At 33.3% G+C, this 19,082-nt stretch overlaps 1 protein-coding gene across 1 annotated transcript in view; it reads left to right on the top strand.

Annotated features, from left to right (window-relative positions):
• Positions 1 to 19,082, top strand: part of LOC145329541 (uncharacterized) — a 106,520-nt gene that overhangs the window by 27,847 nt on the left and 59,591 nt on the right. The window contains exons 15-17 of the mRNA XM_080173811.1: positions 15,736 to 15,790; positions 16,119 to 16,174; positions 17,636 to 17,703. Coding sequence (XP_080029937.1) covers positions 15,736 to 15,790; positions 16,119 to 16,174; positions 17,636 to 17,703 — 179 coding nt within the window. The remainder of the gene's footprint in view (positions 1 to 15,735; positions 15,791 to 16,118; positions 16,175 to 17,635; positions 17,704 to 19,082) is intronic.

Consider the following 19,082-nt stretch of genomic DNA (forward strand, 5'->3'; position numbering starts at 1 on the left):
GAAATATAGTGATAATTTTTTAATATGTCAGCTTTAATATATCATCGTAAGTGAAAGAGTAGGTGCGCTACTGAAAATAACTAATGAAGTACAACATATATTCATATATTTTAAGATTATCTTTTTCACGAAAACAACTTTAGTGTTGTGTGGTAAAATATTCAGGGATCTAAAGGGATAAGACAATGCCCGATAAATTAATGTACATCCCCAATGATGACACACAATTTCCCCATCTGTAGATTAAATGGTTGAGACGTTTGAATACTCAATTTAGGAAACCAACAAATCATAAGTAATTAAAAGTTCCTAAAGTTGTTAAGCCAACTAATAAGAAAAAGTTATGATAAAACTTTGGGGAATAGTGTATTAACAGCCAAGTGTCCCCTCTCTTTATGATGAATTTCTATCCTTGTATCTGAGAAGTTATAAAAGCAGAATGGTATCAAATGCTATGCTTGAATCAAGCTGCTGGGAATTTAATACCCAACCTGGGAATTAATGAAAGGATGAAAAGATATCTTGATAGCAGGACTAATAAATATAGTAGATGACTTGCAATTTTTATATGAAAAGTGTGTAATACAAAGCTAAGATTCCCTAACTCTGCTTGTATGCCTGTAACGATTGTTGGGTATTGTTAGTTTAGTGATATTGGTTTGTTGGTTTCGCGATTTTCCTTACTAAGTAGTATATGTTTATTTTTTTATAACACTTAGCATCTTCTCTATAACTCACCTTATCCGTTGGCCTTTCTACATTGTTTTGCTTGCTACATATGGAAGTTGTCATCCTAGTGAATTGTTTTCTTGTTGTTGGAAATAATAGGCAATTTACAGTATTAATTAGCAAAGATTCTCTCTTTTTCTTTTAATTACACTGAACATAAAGTTAAAAATGCATTCTAAAATTAAAAAAGTATTAGTTCTTATGAAAACATTGGGACAATGAAAATTATTGTGTTTAATGAAAGAAGATTTGTCATAAAATTTTATAAGATATTTTGCAGCAGGTAAATTTTTCCTATTTAATTCTAAGTAAAATAAACAGATTTGAGTAAAGTGATGCATTAAGAACTCTTTAGTTTAATCATGTAATTAACACAGAGAATAAAATATTGCATCCATTTAAATGGACTAAAACCCAGCCTCCCTTCTTTTGATACTTTAGGAGGGTTTTATTCGTAGCTTTCCAGCCTCCTAAATCTATAAAAACTGTTGAATATGTTCTATTGTATTCGTACAAGATGTTCTTTAAAAGATTGTCTGCTACCATAGACAGAAAGTAATTATAGGGTTTCGGTTAGAATTATTCGTATTTGATTAATTTTTTTCTTCAAATATATAAATAAAAGGGAGTTTTTGAAGGATTAGGCATGATTTGAAAGATATTGACTAAAGAATTAAAGTTTAGTTTATCCACGCGCCTGCATTCTCCTACACTTCACACCATGTAGTCATTCAACTATTTCAAATATTACACAATAAAATATAAATATAAGAATCCTTATACAAAAATCAGAATATTTGGGAGTTTGTCTGTGTTTGTTTGTACTCCAAAGGATCTCACTAACCGCTGAACCGATACAATTCTCCAATTGTAGCTTTTCAAAGGTCCTGGGATGTGTTGAACTATTTTAAGATAGGGTATCACCACCCTTCCAAGACAAAACACCATAGAACAAATGACCCCCTCCAAAAAACTTCTTTAAATTGGGGGTTTCCTAAATTTATATGTTTTAGATAAGTTTTATTAAAATAGAAAACATTTTAATTAGAACTTTAAATATTTCTTTTTCATAAAATAAAAAGGCTCTAATATTAAATTTTGCTTAACATTTTTTACTACTACAAAAGGTGTTTACTAATATGCATATTTAAGCAGTTTTAAAACCCAAATTTTTTATTATGTAAAAATATTCACCTTTTTTTAACATATAGCTGGGAAATATTGTTGAAAAATGGCATCCACTCACACGGAAAATAACTAGAGACACATCAAAGAAATTGTGAAAAAAAATTTTAAAGAAAATTTAAATTTTGAAAATAAGTAAGACGTATGCTATCAAAATATAATACCTTATTGATATCAACTAAAGAATGATTTTTTCATAGTTTGCTGAATACATTGTTGGCTTTAAGTAAAGGTTGATAATGAACATAATAAAGGTCTGAATATCAACTAAAGAATCTACAATATGAAAGTATTAACATCTTAAAACTTCTAAAAACATTTTGATGTTATGAGCTTTGATATTTTTATCTATTCCAATTTTGCTTTTTAGAAATATAAGCCCTACATGTTGACGGGATCAATATTGTTACAAAATATTTTAATATATGAACAAAACAGACATGTTCCTTCCTCCATAAAAATGGTTTATTTTTAGAAAGTGTACTTGGCATTTCCCACATTTTTGTTAATAAATGTAAACAATTTTTATCATAAATGCTTTTTTGTATTTGTTAGAAACCATTATCTTCTTGATTTAATGCTAATGTATTGTATTGTAAAAAAAAGTGCAAAATAATATACAATAATTTTTGTAAGAAATAAAAGCTTTTTGTGAAAAAAAAAGTTTGTAAAAAATGAAGCAAAGTTTAAATCCTTTTTTCTCCATTTTTAGCAGATGTGGCAATTGCAAATTCCAGAAATAAAGACACAATCAACAAAACCAGGAATAGGATGGATTAATGTAAAGTGTAAGCGCTTCCGCTAGTTGTCAGGAGGTCACGGGTCCAATTTCTGACCCAAACATCATCTTGATAAAAAATAATTAAATTTATTCTTATTGCTGCTTTGGTTTTTGATAGACAAAGGAAGAATAAACTAAACATATACATAATTAGAGCATTCATGCAGAGACTATAAATCAATTGGTTGGTTGACTTATAACATGTTAGGATTATAGCAAGTGTTAATGAGTAATTTTAACCAACTATCCTTTTATGTAAAGTAATAAGTCATTTTTTTTTATAATTTAGTTCTCAAATTTATGGATGCATAAATATCGGAATGGTTTTAGGCTAATTTAAACTGATTACTTTACACATTATCCCTTTGAATTGTGGGTAGAAAAATAATTTTCTTTATGTTTGTGCGCAGTAAAGACAAAATTATGTGCAATGTTTGAAAACAATTTCTATTCATAACTAGAGAATACATTTTAATTTTATCAACTGTGAACAGTTGAAGGTTTTTTCATTGTGTTGCCTGAGTACAGTTTTTTGTGTTACCAAATGGATAAACCATAAATAGAGTTAAGAGGTGTTTTACATATAAAAAGCAGAAAATTTAATTTTCTATATCAGAAAAAATGGAGAAAAATTAACAAAGAAGGTTCATGAAGGTGAATTAAAGGCATCAAGCTTAATTGATTGAATGATAACCTTCAACCCAGCAAAACAGAAAAATATGGTTAGTGATTACATAAGCCCCACTTAATTGTTAAAAAAGGCTTTATCCCAAACATATCTTTTCTTATTTAATCTGAACTACTCTTAACAAGAGTTATAAAATTTAATAGAATTTGTTGGTTTGAAACTTGCATAAGGAGGTATTTTACTGTTATAAAAGTCACAGTTCTTCTGAAATTATCTTACCTAACATATAAATCCAAGATAAAGTTTAAAATGTGAATGAGAGTGGTATAACATCTTATGATTACATAAAGTCATAACATTTTTGACAGCCCAGAGCATCATACAACTTTCATCATCAATATTTGATTAGGGATGGTTTCTAAGTTGATATGATACATATGTTTCGTAGATGCTAAATCTGTTGCAAGTGAACAAAAAGCGATTAGGACCACGATTACACAACAAAAAGACTATCTAAACTCTGTCGAATCGTCGAGAGAAAATTTCGTCAAATTTCAACTTCTACAAAACTCGATAAGAGAGCAAAGGTGCCGCGATTGGAGTTGTAGAATAGTGAATTTTCAGCAGCCGTGGAGCCGTGAAAATATTACAGAGTTTATCATATTTAGAAACATTATAAGGCCCACTCTTGAAGCCGCTCTTAAACGTGGGGAATTAGAATATATTCCCTCACATTTTTGTGATATCGTCGAGCGTGCCCATATGCTCCCATATACAAAGGGCCAGATCCCCGTTTTTATTTTTCGTTTTATGTCTAGATCCTACCTCGACGCGTGGATGAACAATAAGAAGGCTGTGCTTGACCGTTACAACGCCGAGATCAAGAGGTTCAATCCCAGGAACAACGCGTCACCGGTCCCGTTCTTCCCCAATAGGTTAGTCCAGGCGAAGCAAGATATGTCCGACCTCAACAGGAAGACCATGACCTTTGTATATGCCACAAACCAGATTTCGAGGGCCAAAGTCGCTGGCCAACATGTCCAATTTCAGCTCAAGAACGGCAGCCGCTGGATACGCTGCCTTAACCCGTTTGGCAAAGACCTGAAGGAAATGGCCCAACCCATACCTGGAAGCGAGGACTTTTTTCTGTCAGAGGCACCGCCTATCCTTTGTTTCAACAAGCTAGCGCCTGAGGAAAGGAAAACATTCTTCTCTAATCAGGCTGACTTAACAGAGGATGACTTCCCAAGACAGTTTAGTACGATCACAGCCCACCCTTCCAGCACGATTCAACATAATTTAACGTCTGCCCCTGCCCCAGCTCTTGGGGACCTAGCTGTGTTCCCTCCCATAGACTCTGCCGCAACCGTCGCAACCGCCGCACATACAGCCGTTGCACCAGCCGCACAGCCCACACAGTCAGTACCTGCCGCCGTCGCATCCGCAGCCGCCGCTACCGCCGATTTCACTGCCGCACCTGCCGCCGCGCTCACCGCCGCACCTGCCGCCGTGACCGCCGCCGCATCTGCCGCCACGTCTGCCGCACTTGCCGCCGTGTCTGTCGCCGTACCTGCGGCATCTATTGCCGTACCTACCGCCACACACACCGCCGCACTTGCCGCCACGACGGCCGCATCTGCCGCATCTACACCTGTCGTTGACTCAGCACCTTCTGATCCTGTTGCCCCTGTCGTTGACTCAGCACCTTCTGATCCTGTGGCCACGAGGGCCAAAGCTAGAGACACCGCCAACAAAGCTAAGCAAAGCAAAGCTACAAAGGCGGTAATCACATCATGAGGTTAAGTATCTTATACGTCGGAAAAAAAGGTACCTAACAAAAATTATTATCATCATTTTTAAATTCATTTCCAAAGTGATTTATTTCGAAAAACTTAATGTTTTATATCCACGTAAACTCTATATTATTATAATATTATTATTAAATATTACCTAACTTGTTAGAACGCCAACATAGCATATTAATTTCAATCTATTTTTCTTATTTTTCTTTTCTGCTGATTAGCATATAAAATACTTGGAACTTGTATGAAAATGAGTAGGGGGAACTAAACTAGCTTGAAATGTGTTGCCACCCCCAACACACACATAAACTAAACGCTATCGGAATAACCATAGTAAATATGGTAATTTTTTTCGCTTTAACGATAATATATTGTATATTACCTATTTTTATTTGTCCACTAATATCTACTGTGTTTCAGATGTCCATACTTGATGTTAAGACGATTCCTCCTGCGGTGCTCCTGGACCAGCTCTGCTATGACAAACCTCCCTAATGATCAGATTAACCAGGATTACGGTAACTTAAACGATAACATTGGTCTAAATCTTATGAATCCGATTTACGGCGACTACTTTAACGATTTTGAGAATGAATTCGGAATAAATTGCGTTTTTTCAAGTGAACAAGGTATCGTACAGAAACTGAAAACATTCAATGAAAACCTTCTCAATATTTTTAGTATTAATTGTCAGTCATTACATTCTAAATACAATGATATTGTCTCCACTGTAGACTTCTTTAGGCAACATGATATCCACTTAAATGTTCTGTGTTTTCAAGAATTATGGCTAAATAAGGATGTAAATATGGATTGCTATGGAATTAATAATTACGATTGGCATGTTAAACTCCGCACAAAAAGTAGGGGGGGAGGGGTGGGTATTCTAGTAAGCAAATATTATAAAGTAGATAAACTATTTGATAAATTTTCATTTAAAGAAAATATTCTTGAATCTATTTGCTTAAAAATTTCCCACAATGGACTAAAGTTTTGCTTACTAAACTGTTATCGGCCACCCAATCAGAGTAGTGCTGAAATAGAAGAATTTTTTGAACTTTTTTTGGACCTGATTGATAGAATAGCAGCTTTAAGCATACCATACTTCATTGTGGGAGATTTCAATTTTGATCTTTTCAAAATAAATAATATAAATAGCAACTCCATGAGAATTATTGAGTCTTTTTCTTTTAACGGTATCATAAATACCGTTACCAGAGCTACTAGAGTAACTAGAACCACTGCAACCCTTCTTGATTTATTCGGGGTAGGTAACTTTATTCAAAACCTAATGTCTTCCTTTGTTTTAACTTCAAAAATCTCCGATCACTTGCCAATTATTAATTCATTCCGAATAGACAGAGTAAATAAACCCAAACCTCCAGATTTCTTTGAAAAAAGAGAATTGAATGATGAAAACTTTGATGCCTTAAACTATGCACTCTACCACACTAACTGGAATCACGTTTTAAGTCAAGACAACACAAACATTGCTTATGATAACTTTATTTCAACCTTTTTGAGACTTTATAATGAAAAGTGTCCAGTTAGAAAAAAACGAAAAAACAAACGTACCCAGCCTCAGCAGCCTTTCATGTCAGACTTTTTATTGCGTTGTAGATTGCATAGAGATATTTTGTACAGCAACTTTTTAAAAGACAAAACAATTGAAAATGAAAGTATTTACAATGTCTATAGGAATAATTACAATAGGCAAGTGAGAAGAGCAAAGATTGAATATTACAGAAAACAAATAAGAGATGCAAACGGGGATGGGAAAAAACTCTGGAAAACCCTAAAGGAAGTCATTGGGTTTAGTAAATCTTCCCCTGAGTGCACATACCTTCAAGTAGGCCCAAATAAAATTGAAAATGACCAAGAAATAGCTAATGAATTTAATCGTTATTTTAGTCAGATTGGGTCTTCCCTTAGGCCTGAAATTCCTTCCACCCACAAAAATTTTTTTGAATATTTACCACCCCCATGTCAAGATTCCCTCTTCTTTGAGCCATTGTACCCCTTCAAGGTTATTAATATCATCCGTAGTATTAAACCTAAGCGTTCCACAGACATAAATGATGTCTCGATGTATGTTCTGTCTCGCTGTGCTGATACTATTGCCACTCCCCTAACACATGTTTATAATTTATCACTTCAAAATGGCACTTTTCCTGAAAAAATGAAAACTTCCAAAATAGTTGTCCTTCACAAATCAGGTTCACTCAGCGAGGCAGATAATCATCGAGGAATTTCACTCATTGATAACTTTTCCAAACCCATTGAAAAATATGTCTGTGAAACGCTGGTTAAGTTCTTGGAAGATCGGTCTTTTTTTAGCAACCGCCAGTTTGGCTTCATGAAAGGGATCTCAACCTTTCACAATGTATTGAACTTAAGCACATTGATCACCCAAGCACTCAGTCGAGACACTTCCTGTATGGCCATATTTTTGGACATAAGGAAGTGTTTCGACATGATAAATAGGGACATCCTTTTTAGCAAACTGGAGAATTCAGGGATAAGGGGGGTTGCACTTGATTGGTTCCGTAGTTATTATGCAAATAGAAAACAGCGTGTATTTTTTAAGGGCCTTTTCTCCTCCACAATTGAATTCATTATCATTGGCGTACTTCAGGGGTCAGTCCTGGGACCAATTCTTTTTTTGATTTTTATCAATGACCTTGTTTCATGCAGTGAAGAGATCCTAATTAATCTCTTTGCCGATGACGCAGTAGGCTTCATTGAAAAGCAGAATATTATACAATTGATCAACCTTGCAAAGGAGCTTGTCCCCAGACTGACCCAATGGTACAATGCCAATAAACTTCTTATTCACCCCCGCAAGACCAAATGTATGGTCTTTTCCTCCCCCCGTGAGATACTCACCCCCGCTGAGCTCGCCGCTAAGACCAACTTTGAAGTCTATGTAAACATGAATAATCATAATGAAAATGATGAGTCAAAAATCACTAAGTTGGATCTTGTGAGCGGTACCAATGAGGGTAGTATCAAACACTTGGGAATTCAATTGGACGAGAAAATGAAATTTTCTTATCATCTTGAAAAAGTCTATAGCAAAGTCTCTAAAATAATTTATAGTATGAAAGTAATGCGTCATTTGTTGGACAAGAAACACTTAAAGCTACTCTATTCTTCTTATATTAAGTCGAATATCGAATATTGTTGTCTCCTGTTCACTGCCTGTCCTATGTATCTGTTAGCACCAATCATTAAGTTGCAGAAGCAGGCCATTAGAATAATCGAAAATTTACCTAGCAGAGCTCACACAGCTGAATTCTTTAAATCTAATGGCATACTTCCATTTAACCTGTTAATTGAATTCAATGTTTGTAAATTTATGCACGCCTATAAATTAGGCAATTTTCCCAAAATATTTGAAAACACCTGGTATTTTGTTCAAGACAGACATACGTATGGCACTAGGAACAGGAACAACTTTGCTTACGAACCGGGCACCAATAGAAACTTTCTCCTGCACGCCCCTCTTAACTCTTTCCCAACTATATTCAACAACCTTCCACTTGAAATTAAACTAATTGATAATAAAAATACTTTTAAGAAAAAATGCTTTACTTATTACCTAAACAAGATTGAGTTTTAAAAAAAAAAAAAGTTTTAAAAAAAAGCAAATATTTTATTTTTGAAATTAAACTGATTGATAATAAAAATATTTTCAAGAAAGATATTTTACTTATTACTTACTATTTTAAAAAAAAAAAAAAGCAAATACTTTATTTTTTCTCTTCCTTTATTTAACAATTTTTTTGTTCTAACTAAGTTTCTATTCGTACCTTTAGCCCTCGACTTTTTGTAAGCACTTAATTTCTATATCAAAAAAATAATAAAACAGCATTTCTTTAACCTCAAATCTCAACGAGTAGGTTCCGTAGGAACCGACATACATACCTATGTATAGAGTAGCTTTAGCATAGTTTGTTTCTTATCCATTTTATTCATTTTACATTTTATATTTTGACTTTAACTTCTTCCATTATATTATATATTTTTTTATCAAGCAGCTAACGAATCGCGCAACCTCTACCTCTATTTTATCTAATAAAAAAATAACAAAGTTTTTTCATAATTTTGACCAAAAATATATTTATTTATTCAAATTTAGATATCAAAAATTTTGTTTAATATATGACTATCGCTGACTGGTTAAGCTCATGTAGTGGGCATAGCCATCTACTCGTCGTAGTCGCTGGAGTTGCCGATGTCGTCGGGTTCCTGTTGGAGGAGCTCCTCCACAAGGTCCTGCTGGACGGTGACCAGGCGGTCCATGGCGGCGATGGAATCCATGTTGGCCTGGAAGGAGCGGGCGTACGTGGGCATTACTGATATTAACCTCACGACTAACCCATAGTTGGAATACATCATGCGGAGGATCTCCTCATCGATGGCGTCGTTGCGGAATCTCCTCCACATCAACATGTCGCCCTCGTGCACAACGCCCAACAACCTCCTCTTGACCATAAACCAGAGGTCCAGACAGCGCCTGTCTACCCCCGGAAATGGGAGTAGATCAGGCACTGCCGCGAGGTTCAGCAGCTGCTGGACGCCGTGCACGGGTACAGGATCATCGACATCATCGCTAGAATTTAACATAGCGATGAGCTCCTGCACCTGGTCATGGAGGGGAACATCTTCCTCACCTCCAGCCTCCTCCGGAACTTCCGGCGCCCCGTCTGGTAGAGCACCTTGGCCTTGTCCTACTTCCTCTTCTTGATCTGACATCTTGGAGACAATTGAAATTTGACCTTACCTACCCCATATTTATACCCCCCTTGTGTTTAATACCATGCATTATGCATTCTTAATTTAACTTATTAATTAGTAAATAACTTTCCCCACTTCCGATTTCCCGCGTATTTCCCCTATGCTTTACAACCAATTGTCTCCCTCCCACCCCTTTTTCCTTTATTTTCCTTTATTTTACTGTGCTTTACCGGAAAACCACTCATCCCCCCACCCCCTACTTTTTCTCCCCCCCTAGCATATACCAAACAATAAGCGCCGCTCTGTCTGTCTGGCTGGTAGCCACGACCGCGCACAAACCATTCACCACGCCCCATTTTATCCCCCCCGTTTTCCTCCCCTCCTCCCCCATACCTGTTCAATTCCTCGACCCATCTCCCTTATTCTATCTAGCCTCTCACTTCATCTACTTACATTTCTTATCCTTACTTTTTTTTATGCTAATACTAAATTAATCCATAGCAAAATATTAATTAACAGACATCCTATTACTTTGTACATCTTTCAAATAAAAAAAACAAAAGTTCATAGCAAGATATCTAGGATTTATTAAAAAACAAATCAATGCATTTATGGTAAATTATTTTTAAAAAAATTATATTTAGCTACTTTTTTTTTCAAAAAACTAAACTGTATTATTTATTTCTCACTTTGCAGATTTTTTTCTGTTGCCTCACTGTTGTTTTTTGTGGACGTCTTGCGGATAATTCCGCGGTTGTTTTTGCGGATATTTTGCGGATATCTTGTATATAAAGTCGTAGAGAACTTGACCATAACTGGTCCTGACCAGAAATGGCCAACTTCTGGAGCTATAGTTGGAGACAAGCCCCCTCTTGTGCAGTTATCCGCTCAGCAATTTCACCTAATTTAGTTTCATGATACTCCATATCCTTGTTTGGGTTGTATAGTGTGAGTGCCAACTCGGTTTCTAAATAACCCTGATGGTATAGTAGACGGGCTACCTCACGACGTACTTCCTCACTGACATTGTCACCATTAACTATATTGAGAAGTCGTTGATATGTTATTGTCAGTCTATTGCGTAGCGGCTGCCACATTTGTTGGTACTCTTCCTCTCCGAACATTTTCGTGCCTAAACAACAGAAAGATTTAAACTCCACTAAAGCAAAGCTATAACAAATTGTGCGCGCAATAGCACGCCACAGCCTTTTTTTTTTAACATGACCCACTTTCACCCTTCACTTTCAAAAAGAGTGAGATCAATGGATTAATGTAAACGTTTTCTAGCACAAACCACTCTCCTCTCACCTTCCCTCACCTCACCCTCCCCCATATTGTTGCCCCATTCACAGCCATGCTGTGACCAGTTCTCAAAACACAAAAATCAGATTCCGGAGGAATCGAACCTTACATATTTAGGGACACACTCCCATTATCAAAACACCAAAATCAGATTCCGTAGGAATCGCACATGACCTATTCTTTATTCTGTACAATTATACAATTGTACATCATAGGATTATTATATCCATTCTCAAGAAATAAAAATCAGATTCCGTAGGAATCGAAACCAACCATTACACCTTGTTCACTTAGTACATGATACGATTATATATTAGGATATCTTATTCATTTTTTGGATTTTGGATTTTTGGATTGGACCAAGTGTTATCGCGAGATTTGCCGTCATCCTGTAATTATTGGTGTGGAGATGTCCTTAGACCCGGACAAAACTCCACTCTATAATGAAAATAATTTGTTATAAAGGAAACTGTCTATGTAGAGCTGAAAAGGGATCACAACGGGAATAGCGACTCCTGGTGGAGGTTTTGGTTCCTTAATTGTTCCGAATTTACGCTTGGAGAAGTTGCAACTGATAGTAGGAGGATGTCTGAAATACACAGCAAGATATTTTTGTTCTTTCATTGTTAAGATTATTATTTATTTGCACATATAACATTGTACCGGCTTAGCAAGCGTCAAAGTACACCAGTGGCTCCACAACCCTTAAAGGGTTATGCTAACTATCTGGTACAATGTTGCATGGAATTTTTTCTGTAAAATGTTATCTTCATATTATTCGAACTGGCCTGGTAACTAGGTGGAGACGAAGTTCGGCCAATTCCATGCTAGGTACTTAATAATAGTTATTATGTATATTATTATATTACCAAACCTGCATCAAACAAACAAGAAGAATCAAACAGATCAAAGCATAGTAACATAATGTATGATATATATCTAATAAAATATGTTGTACCTTTGAGGAAAATAAATCTTATCTTATCTTATCTTATCTTATCTTATGTTTCACAGTACCATTCATACCTCAACTTTCCAGAACTAGGGTGAAAAATTAAAACAACTTTAGAATCTGTTTTAGTTGCATAAAATTGAGATAGATAGGTAGAGTAGTTTTTAAGAAAATAAGATATCACGGTTCCATGAAAAGAGGCAAAATCAATAATTTGACTTTTTTAGCATTGGAAAAAAACAAACTCTAGAATGAACTTTTTTGCTTTGACAATAAGATATTTAAAATTAAATGTAAATGTTTCTTCGTCGAATTTATGATGTTTAATAAACATCAAAAAAAAAATCTTCAAATATTAAATATTCTTGTATTTCTTATAAATTATACAAAAAATGCATACATTTAGAAAAATTAAATTTGGGGAATAGAAAGAAAGCCAAGTAAGTTTTCAAAAGTGTTGTGAGTTGAATTTGTTTAAATGTCCACAGATTTTATGCAAAAAAGTATCAATGCTGCACTATGCAAATATATTTATAGCAGAATCCCTGTTTTTTCAGTTAACCTTTATTTTGGCACAACCTGAATAATTATTTCAAAAAGATTGAATTAGATCATAAGTAATAACTAAATAGCCCCAAAACTAAGATTATCAAACCTTCCAGTTTTCTTCTTTATAACATAATCATCATAATTTTTTAAAAGCAAGTATATAAATTAATTTTAACATTAAGCAAAATAAAGAGAATAAGGGATACTTTTACAAATCAAGGATTTGTAAAACTACATTTACAAACTTTAAAACTTTTTAGCTACTTTTTTGAGAATGAATGGAATTGGACAAAACAATATGGGAAGAAAGAAACATATGCACAAAACTAGATTGATTCTTTTCAACTTTTTCCTTATTTTTATATGTCAAATATTAAACAATAACATCAACAAAATGCATTAAAGAAAATATATCTAAATGTTTTAATTTATATTAAAACTCTAGAAAAGTTGTTTTTTATTAAACTTATATTCACATTTTTAAGCAATAAAAATTTGGAAGTCATAAAAAAGAATTAATATTAATAGTATAATAAAAAACCAGAAAAGCCCATTTTTTACACATAAAGATTATTAGTTATAGTAGATGCATACAATAAAAAGTAGAATGTACAAGATAATGGATATAAATATGTACTCAGAATAGTGTGCAAAAAAGATAAAAAAAAAGAAGTGCTAAATCAGGAAGAGAAGAAGAGAGAGAGGAAAAAACATTAGTTATAACTATAAGATTAAAATAAGTATGAAATAAGTTGAATGTTTTGAATCAAGAAAAAGTTTATTTTATATAATTTCTCTATTCTGTTTTTTTTTAATAAAATATTTCTCTATTTCCCTGACAATTGTTCTATAACTTTCTTTTACTTAATATATGTTTCCCTACATACTTTAATTTTTTTTAAAGAGAATGGACTGCCAAACATTCATCACATTTTTTGTTGAGATATCTTTCCATTTCTTCGCAACATTTAAGTTTCTGTACATCCCTGCAGATTTTTAAGTGTTATATTTCTGCAAAATGTATCTCTTAATCCCTGATAGTAAGTGGTTTATTCTGTGCATGTCTTGAGCTTTATTTGTGCAAAATTTCTGTACTCTATAGTGTCCAGATTTAACCAACCTATGTACATACACAACACATACCTAAAGACAGAAAAAAGGCAAACAGCAAGTATTAAAAGTTGCAAAACTGTCATAATATTTCATAATATAATTTGAACCTTAACACTCTACATACCCATGTGCTCTTAGTTTTATAATTTTTTCACAGAACTTTCAAACTGAATTTATCTAAACTTCAGACGGCTCATGTGGCCGCTAAATCATGAACGCACAAAAACGTGAATTATGTTGATAAAAAATCATTGACTTTTAAAGTAAACTTTATTTGTTTGTGCCTCTGTGATTTACCTGAACTAGAAAGATAATACCTTGGTCGTGTGTTTGTGTGTGTGTGTGTGTGTGTGTATGTATGTGTGTGGGTGTGTTTGTGCAAGCTGATTTATATTCTTAACAATCCTATAATTCTGACAAAATTGTAACAAGGATGATAAGGCTCATTTCTAGCATAAAGCATAGCAAGTTTCATAAAACAGTACTTTTCAATATAGGAATAACTAGAGTTGGCTCGATATAATTATCTCCCTATTGGCTAGTTTTCTGTATGCATATCTATTTCTCAATAAATCTATTTTCCTCACCCGGCATTACTATCTAAAAGAAAGTAAATATTGAATAATTTAAATGATTTTTAAAAGATTTTTTTAAATTATATTTTTTTCTTAACATTACCATCACCAAAGGGTTAATGATGATGATTACAATTTTAGTTTAATATTTGAACACACAAAATGTCGCCACAATCGAATTCTTTTAAAACATAGTTTTCTTAAATTTATCATATTATAAATTTAAATTTTCTTTTTTATGATTAGAAATTAAATACATCAATATAAGGTAAATAGCAACATGAAATGAAAAAAATGAATTTATTTTTAATAAAGTAAAATAATGGGTCTTGTCGTTCTGGGCAATGAGAGTTTATTATGGATTATTGGAGCACTATGAGTTTTAATCATATATTCCTTGGAAAACTTGAGCTCGTTTATAGACATTTATTTCCTATATAGATCTGACATGGATCTTGAAGCAATTAAGCAGGCCGTTTTGTACATGTTAAAAATTGGAAGATTTCATTAAATAAAAGTAATCGCAAATATACTTAGTAAATAATCCTTATGTAAAAGTAACAGGATGCATGTAGCGAATCTCTCTAAACGATGAAATGATTTTAATTACGTTTACGTTCTCTAAAAAAATCCCCCCGAATTTTTTTTTAAATCTAAAATTAAAAGTGGAGTGTGGAATCCCCTCTCCCCTCCCCTTTCCTTCAAGTGCCCCAAGAGGTCTCTACTTAAAATAATTAAAAATGTATATCTTTATTATTTTTATTATATAATTAAAATTGGAGGGGGTTTTACAGCAACCCTTCCCGAACTTTTAGAATTTTTCTAACTTTATTTTTTTTCAGTAGAGTACTACAATATAATGATATCTTAATGTAGTATGGCAGAATCAATTATATAAAAAGTTCTACAACAAAATCCCCCACACTCTTCTCATTTTAAAGAACTTCAAATCTGGAATAGTTTTGGCTGATATTTTACACGCCGTTTAAGTGTCACAATAAGTAATGCAATAAGCTTTACTACAGAATCCTATATCTTCCATATAAATCTTACTCTTATATATGCCTTATATTGGTATAAAAACCAACACAATCGTTTTAAGAAATTGTAATGCTTCAATGAGGCGTGATTAAAGTGAAGATAAAATAATGTTTTCTTTAACCTAACCTACACAAAGTAGTTTTAACCCTAATAGGCAGGATAGCCATGCAGGGCTTTTCTGGACCATCATAACAACACCTAAATGAAGCAATATTAATATAAATATTTTCCTTGATAGGGGGTGAGTATGGTTGGTCCACTCAGGGCATAAAAAGGTTTCTCCTGTTGTTCTTACTTGATAAGAATTGCACCGCGGCCTTAATTATCTTATTTTCTAGGTTTACGAAACGTGACAGAAATGAGAATTGGCGGCAATCCTCTAAAAAGGTTTAGGTAAGTGTTTCTATTCTTATTAGAATAACAACTCTATAACAGAGTCATCCGATATGTCCGTCCGACCCTTTGTAATTCATAAGATGTTTATAATGTAGATTATATAGTCTAGACTTTTAGCAATATTAAATACTAAGTTATAGGAAAGCTAAAATATATTTTTATTCCATACTAATACACATAGCGAAAATTTATGATTTATGAAGATTTATGAAAGTAAACAAAGATTTAAACATAAACGATTTCAAATAAAATTGGCGGCAATTTTGAAAAACTATTACTTAACATTTCATATTACGGACAAAAGATAAATGGTTTTTTTTTGTAGGGAAATGATAACGAGTTCTGGAATAATGAATACTCTCAAACATCTTTACATTACAGGTTAGAATTATCTTTGTCTGTTAGTATGTCGGTCAGGCAAATGTTGTGCACTCTTGTCGTGCCAGTGTAGGTATCAGTCATCACAACATTAATGTCAATAATTATTTCTTTAATTGAAGCATCAAAAGCTAGCTAAATAATTTTTTTATGTGATAACCAAGTTAATGTCAAAAGACATACTTTAAGTCAATTAAATGTTGCTCTTTATTTACATAATTTTCACTTTTGTGTATACAGAGCTGGATCTCTAAATCACAGCGATGCCACTGTCTTTGTCTCTATTGGGCCGATTTTGAAAGCCAATAAAACATAAATCTTTTAATCAAAAAGGCGGTGGTGACAAGAGAAACACCCACCGGCTCAGTGGCAGTAGGCATTTTGCGGTGCCAGTGAGCTGGCGGGTGTTTCCAAAGTGTTTCCCGGCTAACCACTGCAATTTTTGATTTAAAGATCCATGTTTTATTGGCAGCACTGGCAGTGAGAGTGGGCAGCACGAAATGATTTCAAGATCCAGCTCAGTATACTTGAGATGACAATGACAATAGAATGTAAATAATGAATTTTTCGTTTATTTTATGTGGAGATTCTCTTATTCGTTGTTTTAAAATCTTGGGGGACTTTATAGAAATCTTGTGATGCACAACCTAGAGGTCTTCACAATAATTCAACCAATAAAATTAATCTACAGAAAGGGCAATTTTGATATGTTTAATTGGGGTTGTACAATAATTCATTGATTTATCCCTTAAAATCCCTGACAGTATACATAATTTGTGTTAAAAGGAGAACAAGGAAAACCTGACTGACCTTATATCAGGGATTGAAGAGATAGTAGGATAAAAGTTAATCTTTATCCCTTTCTTCTTCGGATATTCAAATACCAAAAGGGTATATTTTAATAATTTGGTTGTTAATCGATAAATTATTCATTGTCCTGTCTCTCTCTTCCTGGCCTATTAACATGCATAAAGTATAATGGGGGCAGTTTACATATAGAATTGTGGTACATATTTTGTGGATTTTTACATGTGGAGCCTTTCAATAACTATCTTATAACAGTTTATAAATATTCCAATGATTTATTTATATCTTTATGTGTATTTATTAGCTGTAAATTGTAATGCATTGCTCCTGTTTACGGGCCAAATCATTTCCTCTATCTGAATAATCACTAAAATAGAAGCAGTGGATTCAATTTTCAACGTCTTAAACAAAACTGTATCACCTGTACATTTAATACAACTATGGGCAATATTGAATAGCCAAAACTATTTAATTTATATAGTCATGCAAGAACCTAGTAAAAGTGGCTGACTCAGATTATGACGTAAAAAATAATAATCAGAGTCAGACACTTTTACTAGGTTCTTGCATGACTAACTATAAAATTATTACAAGAATATGATTTTGAATTATGAAAATTTAAGGAATACAAATTAACAAACCTTAATTAAATTTCAGGAAGTGCTTTATCTGAGTTAACCTCCCAAGATGCCTCTCTGTGTCCAAATCTAATCACACTTACTCTCAGGAAATTATATATATTCAAACGAATTAAACATTCATTCAATATCTAATTAAAAAGTCATCTTGTTGACACGACGTTTGTGTGAAATTCATATTCGTATTTTTATTAATGTCTTGAGCATGATGTAATTTGGTTGACTTTCTTACCAAGTAAGGTTGAACCTATGGATGGATATAAAGGCCTATTTGAGTAATATCTACACCCATATGAAAATATTGATACCTTAATTAAATTGTAATTTTAGCTATACTTTTCATACTAACTCCAAGGCAAAAATGCCTAGATTGGGTAACAATCAGAAGTATAAGGTTGCCTTAATATCTGCTTAAATATTATGATGTAAAAATCTGCCTTTGGAAAGTTTGGGTAATATTATTATACTTTGTAATGTCACCTTTCAACCTTTCAACCTCTATCTCTATATTTTTTATGCTAACAAAGGCAGAAACAAGTTTTATGCGGTTTTATTGTCCTCCGTCCCCTCCCTGGTAACCTTGTATTAATTATAGTATACACTTAACACAGTGCTGAATGTCTGAGTAGTATTTATGTGTGTGTGAGTTTACCAGAAAACAGCAAAAAAATCAATGTAAAAAGTATTTATTCCTTTAATACTGTACACAAAAAGTCAATTTTAAATTTTTCTTTTTATTAATTCTAAACGTCGAGCCTGAAGGGGTTATGTTGACACAAAATCTTATTGACATCTAATAAAGTTGTCATTGTTGATGCAATATCGATATTATGATAACTTATTTCCCTAGAATAAAGGTTAGTTATATGTAGAGAATTAAACATTTCTATCATTTAAAAACTTTAGGTCATCAATCTTGATTAATTGATGGTTTCTACTTTTCCTTTGCGGGTCTGTATTGACACTAGTAAATTGTAATCTGTAAATGGTGCAATACTATAATTCTAGAAGGTAATAAAATCAACACATTCAAGCAACATACGTATTAAAGTATATTCTATGTAATTAACAGGATGTCTGTCTGTGGTTAGCGAAGAATCTCGCTAACCGCTGAACCGATTTGTTTCACATTTTCAGTGAAGCTTCTTTTTATATAGCTGCTTAGCTTTCTAAATCGTAGCTAACTACTACAGGAATCACCATGCAAAGTTGGACTTGATAGGATAATTCTAACCTGCTCAAATTAACGAAAAGAGCTAACTGTCCTAACGGTCCGGCCCTTGTTAAAGAATAGCTTTGCTTTTAAAAAATAGAATACCACTCAGCATTTTAAATTACTTAAAACTTAAACCTGGCCCCAATTCAGCTCTGAAAATATTTTGAGTAGACAGAAATTATGAGTACAGTAAATGCCTTTTATTCAATGTATTATCCTTAAATACAGATGGTTTGAATTATAGAGTAGC

The sequence above is a fragment of the Acartia tonsa genome, chromosome 10 (genome assembly GCF_053477335.1).
Source record: "Acartia tonsa isolate MP-2025a chromosome 10, ASM5347733v1, whole genome shotgun sequence".
In the NCBI taxonomy this organism is placed as follows: domain Eukaryota; kingdom Metazoa; phylum Arthropoda; class Copepoda; order Calanoida; family Acartiidae; genus Acartia; species Acartia tonsa.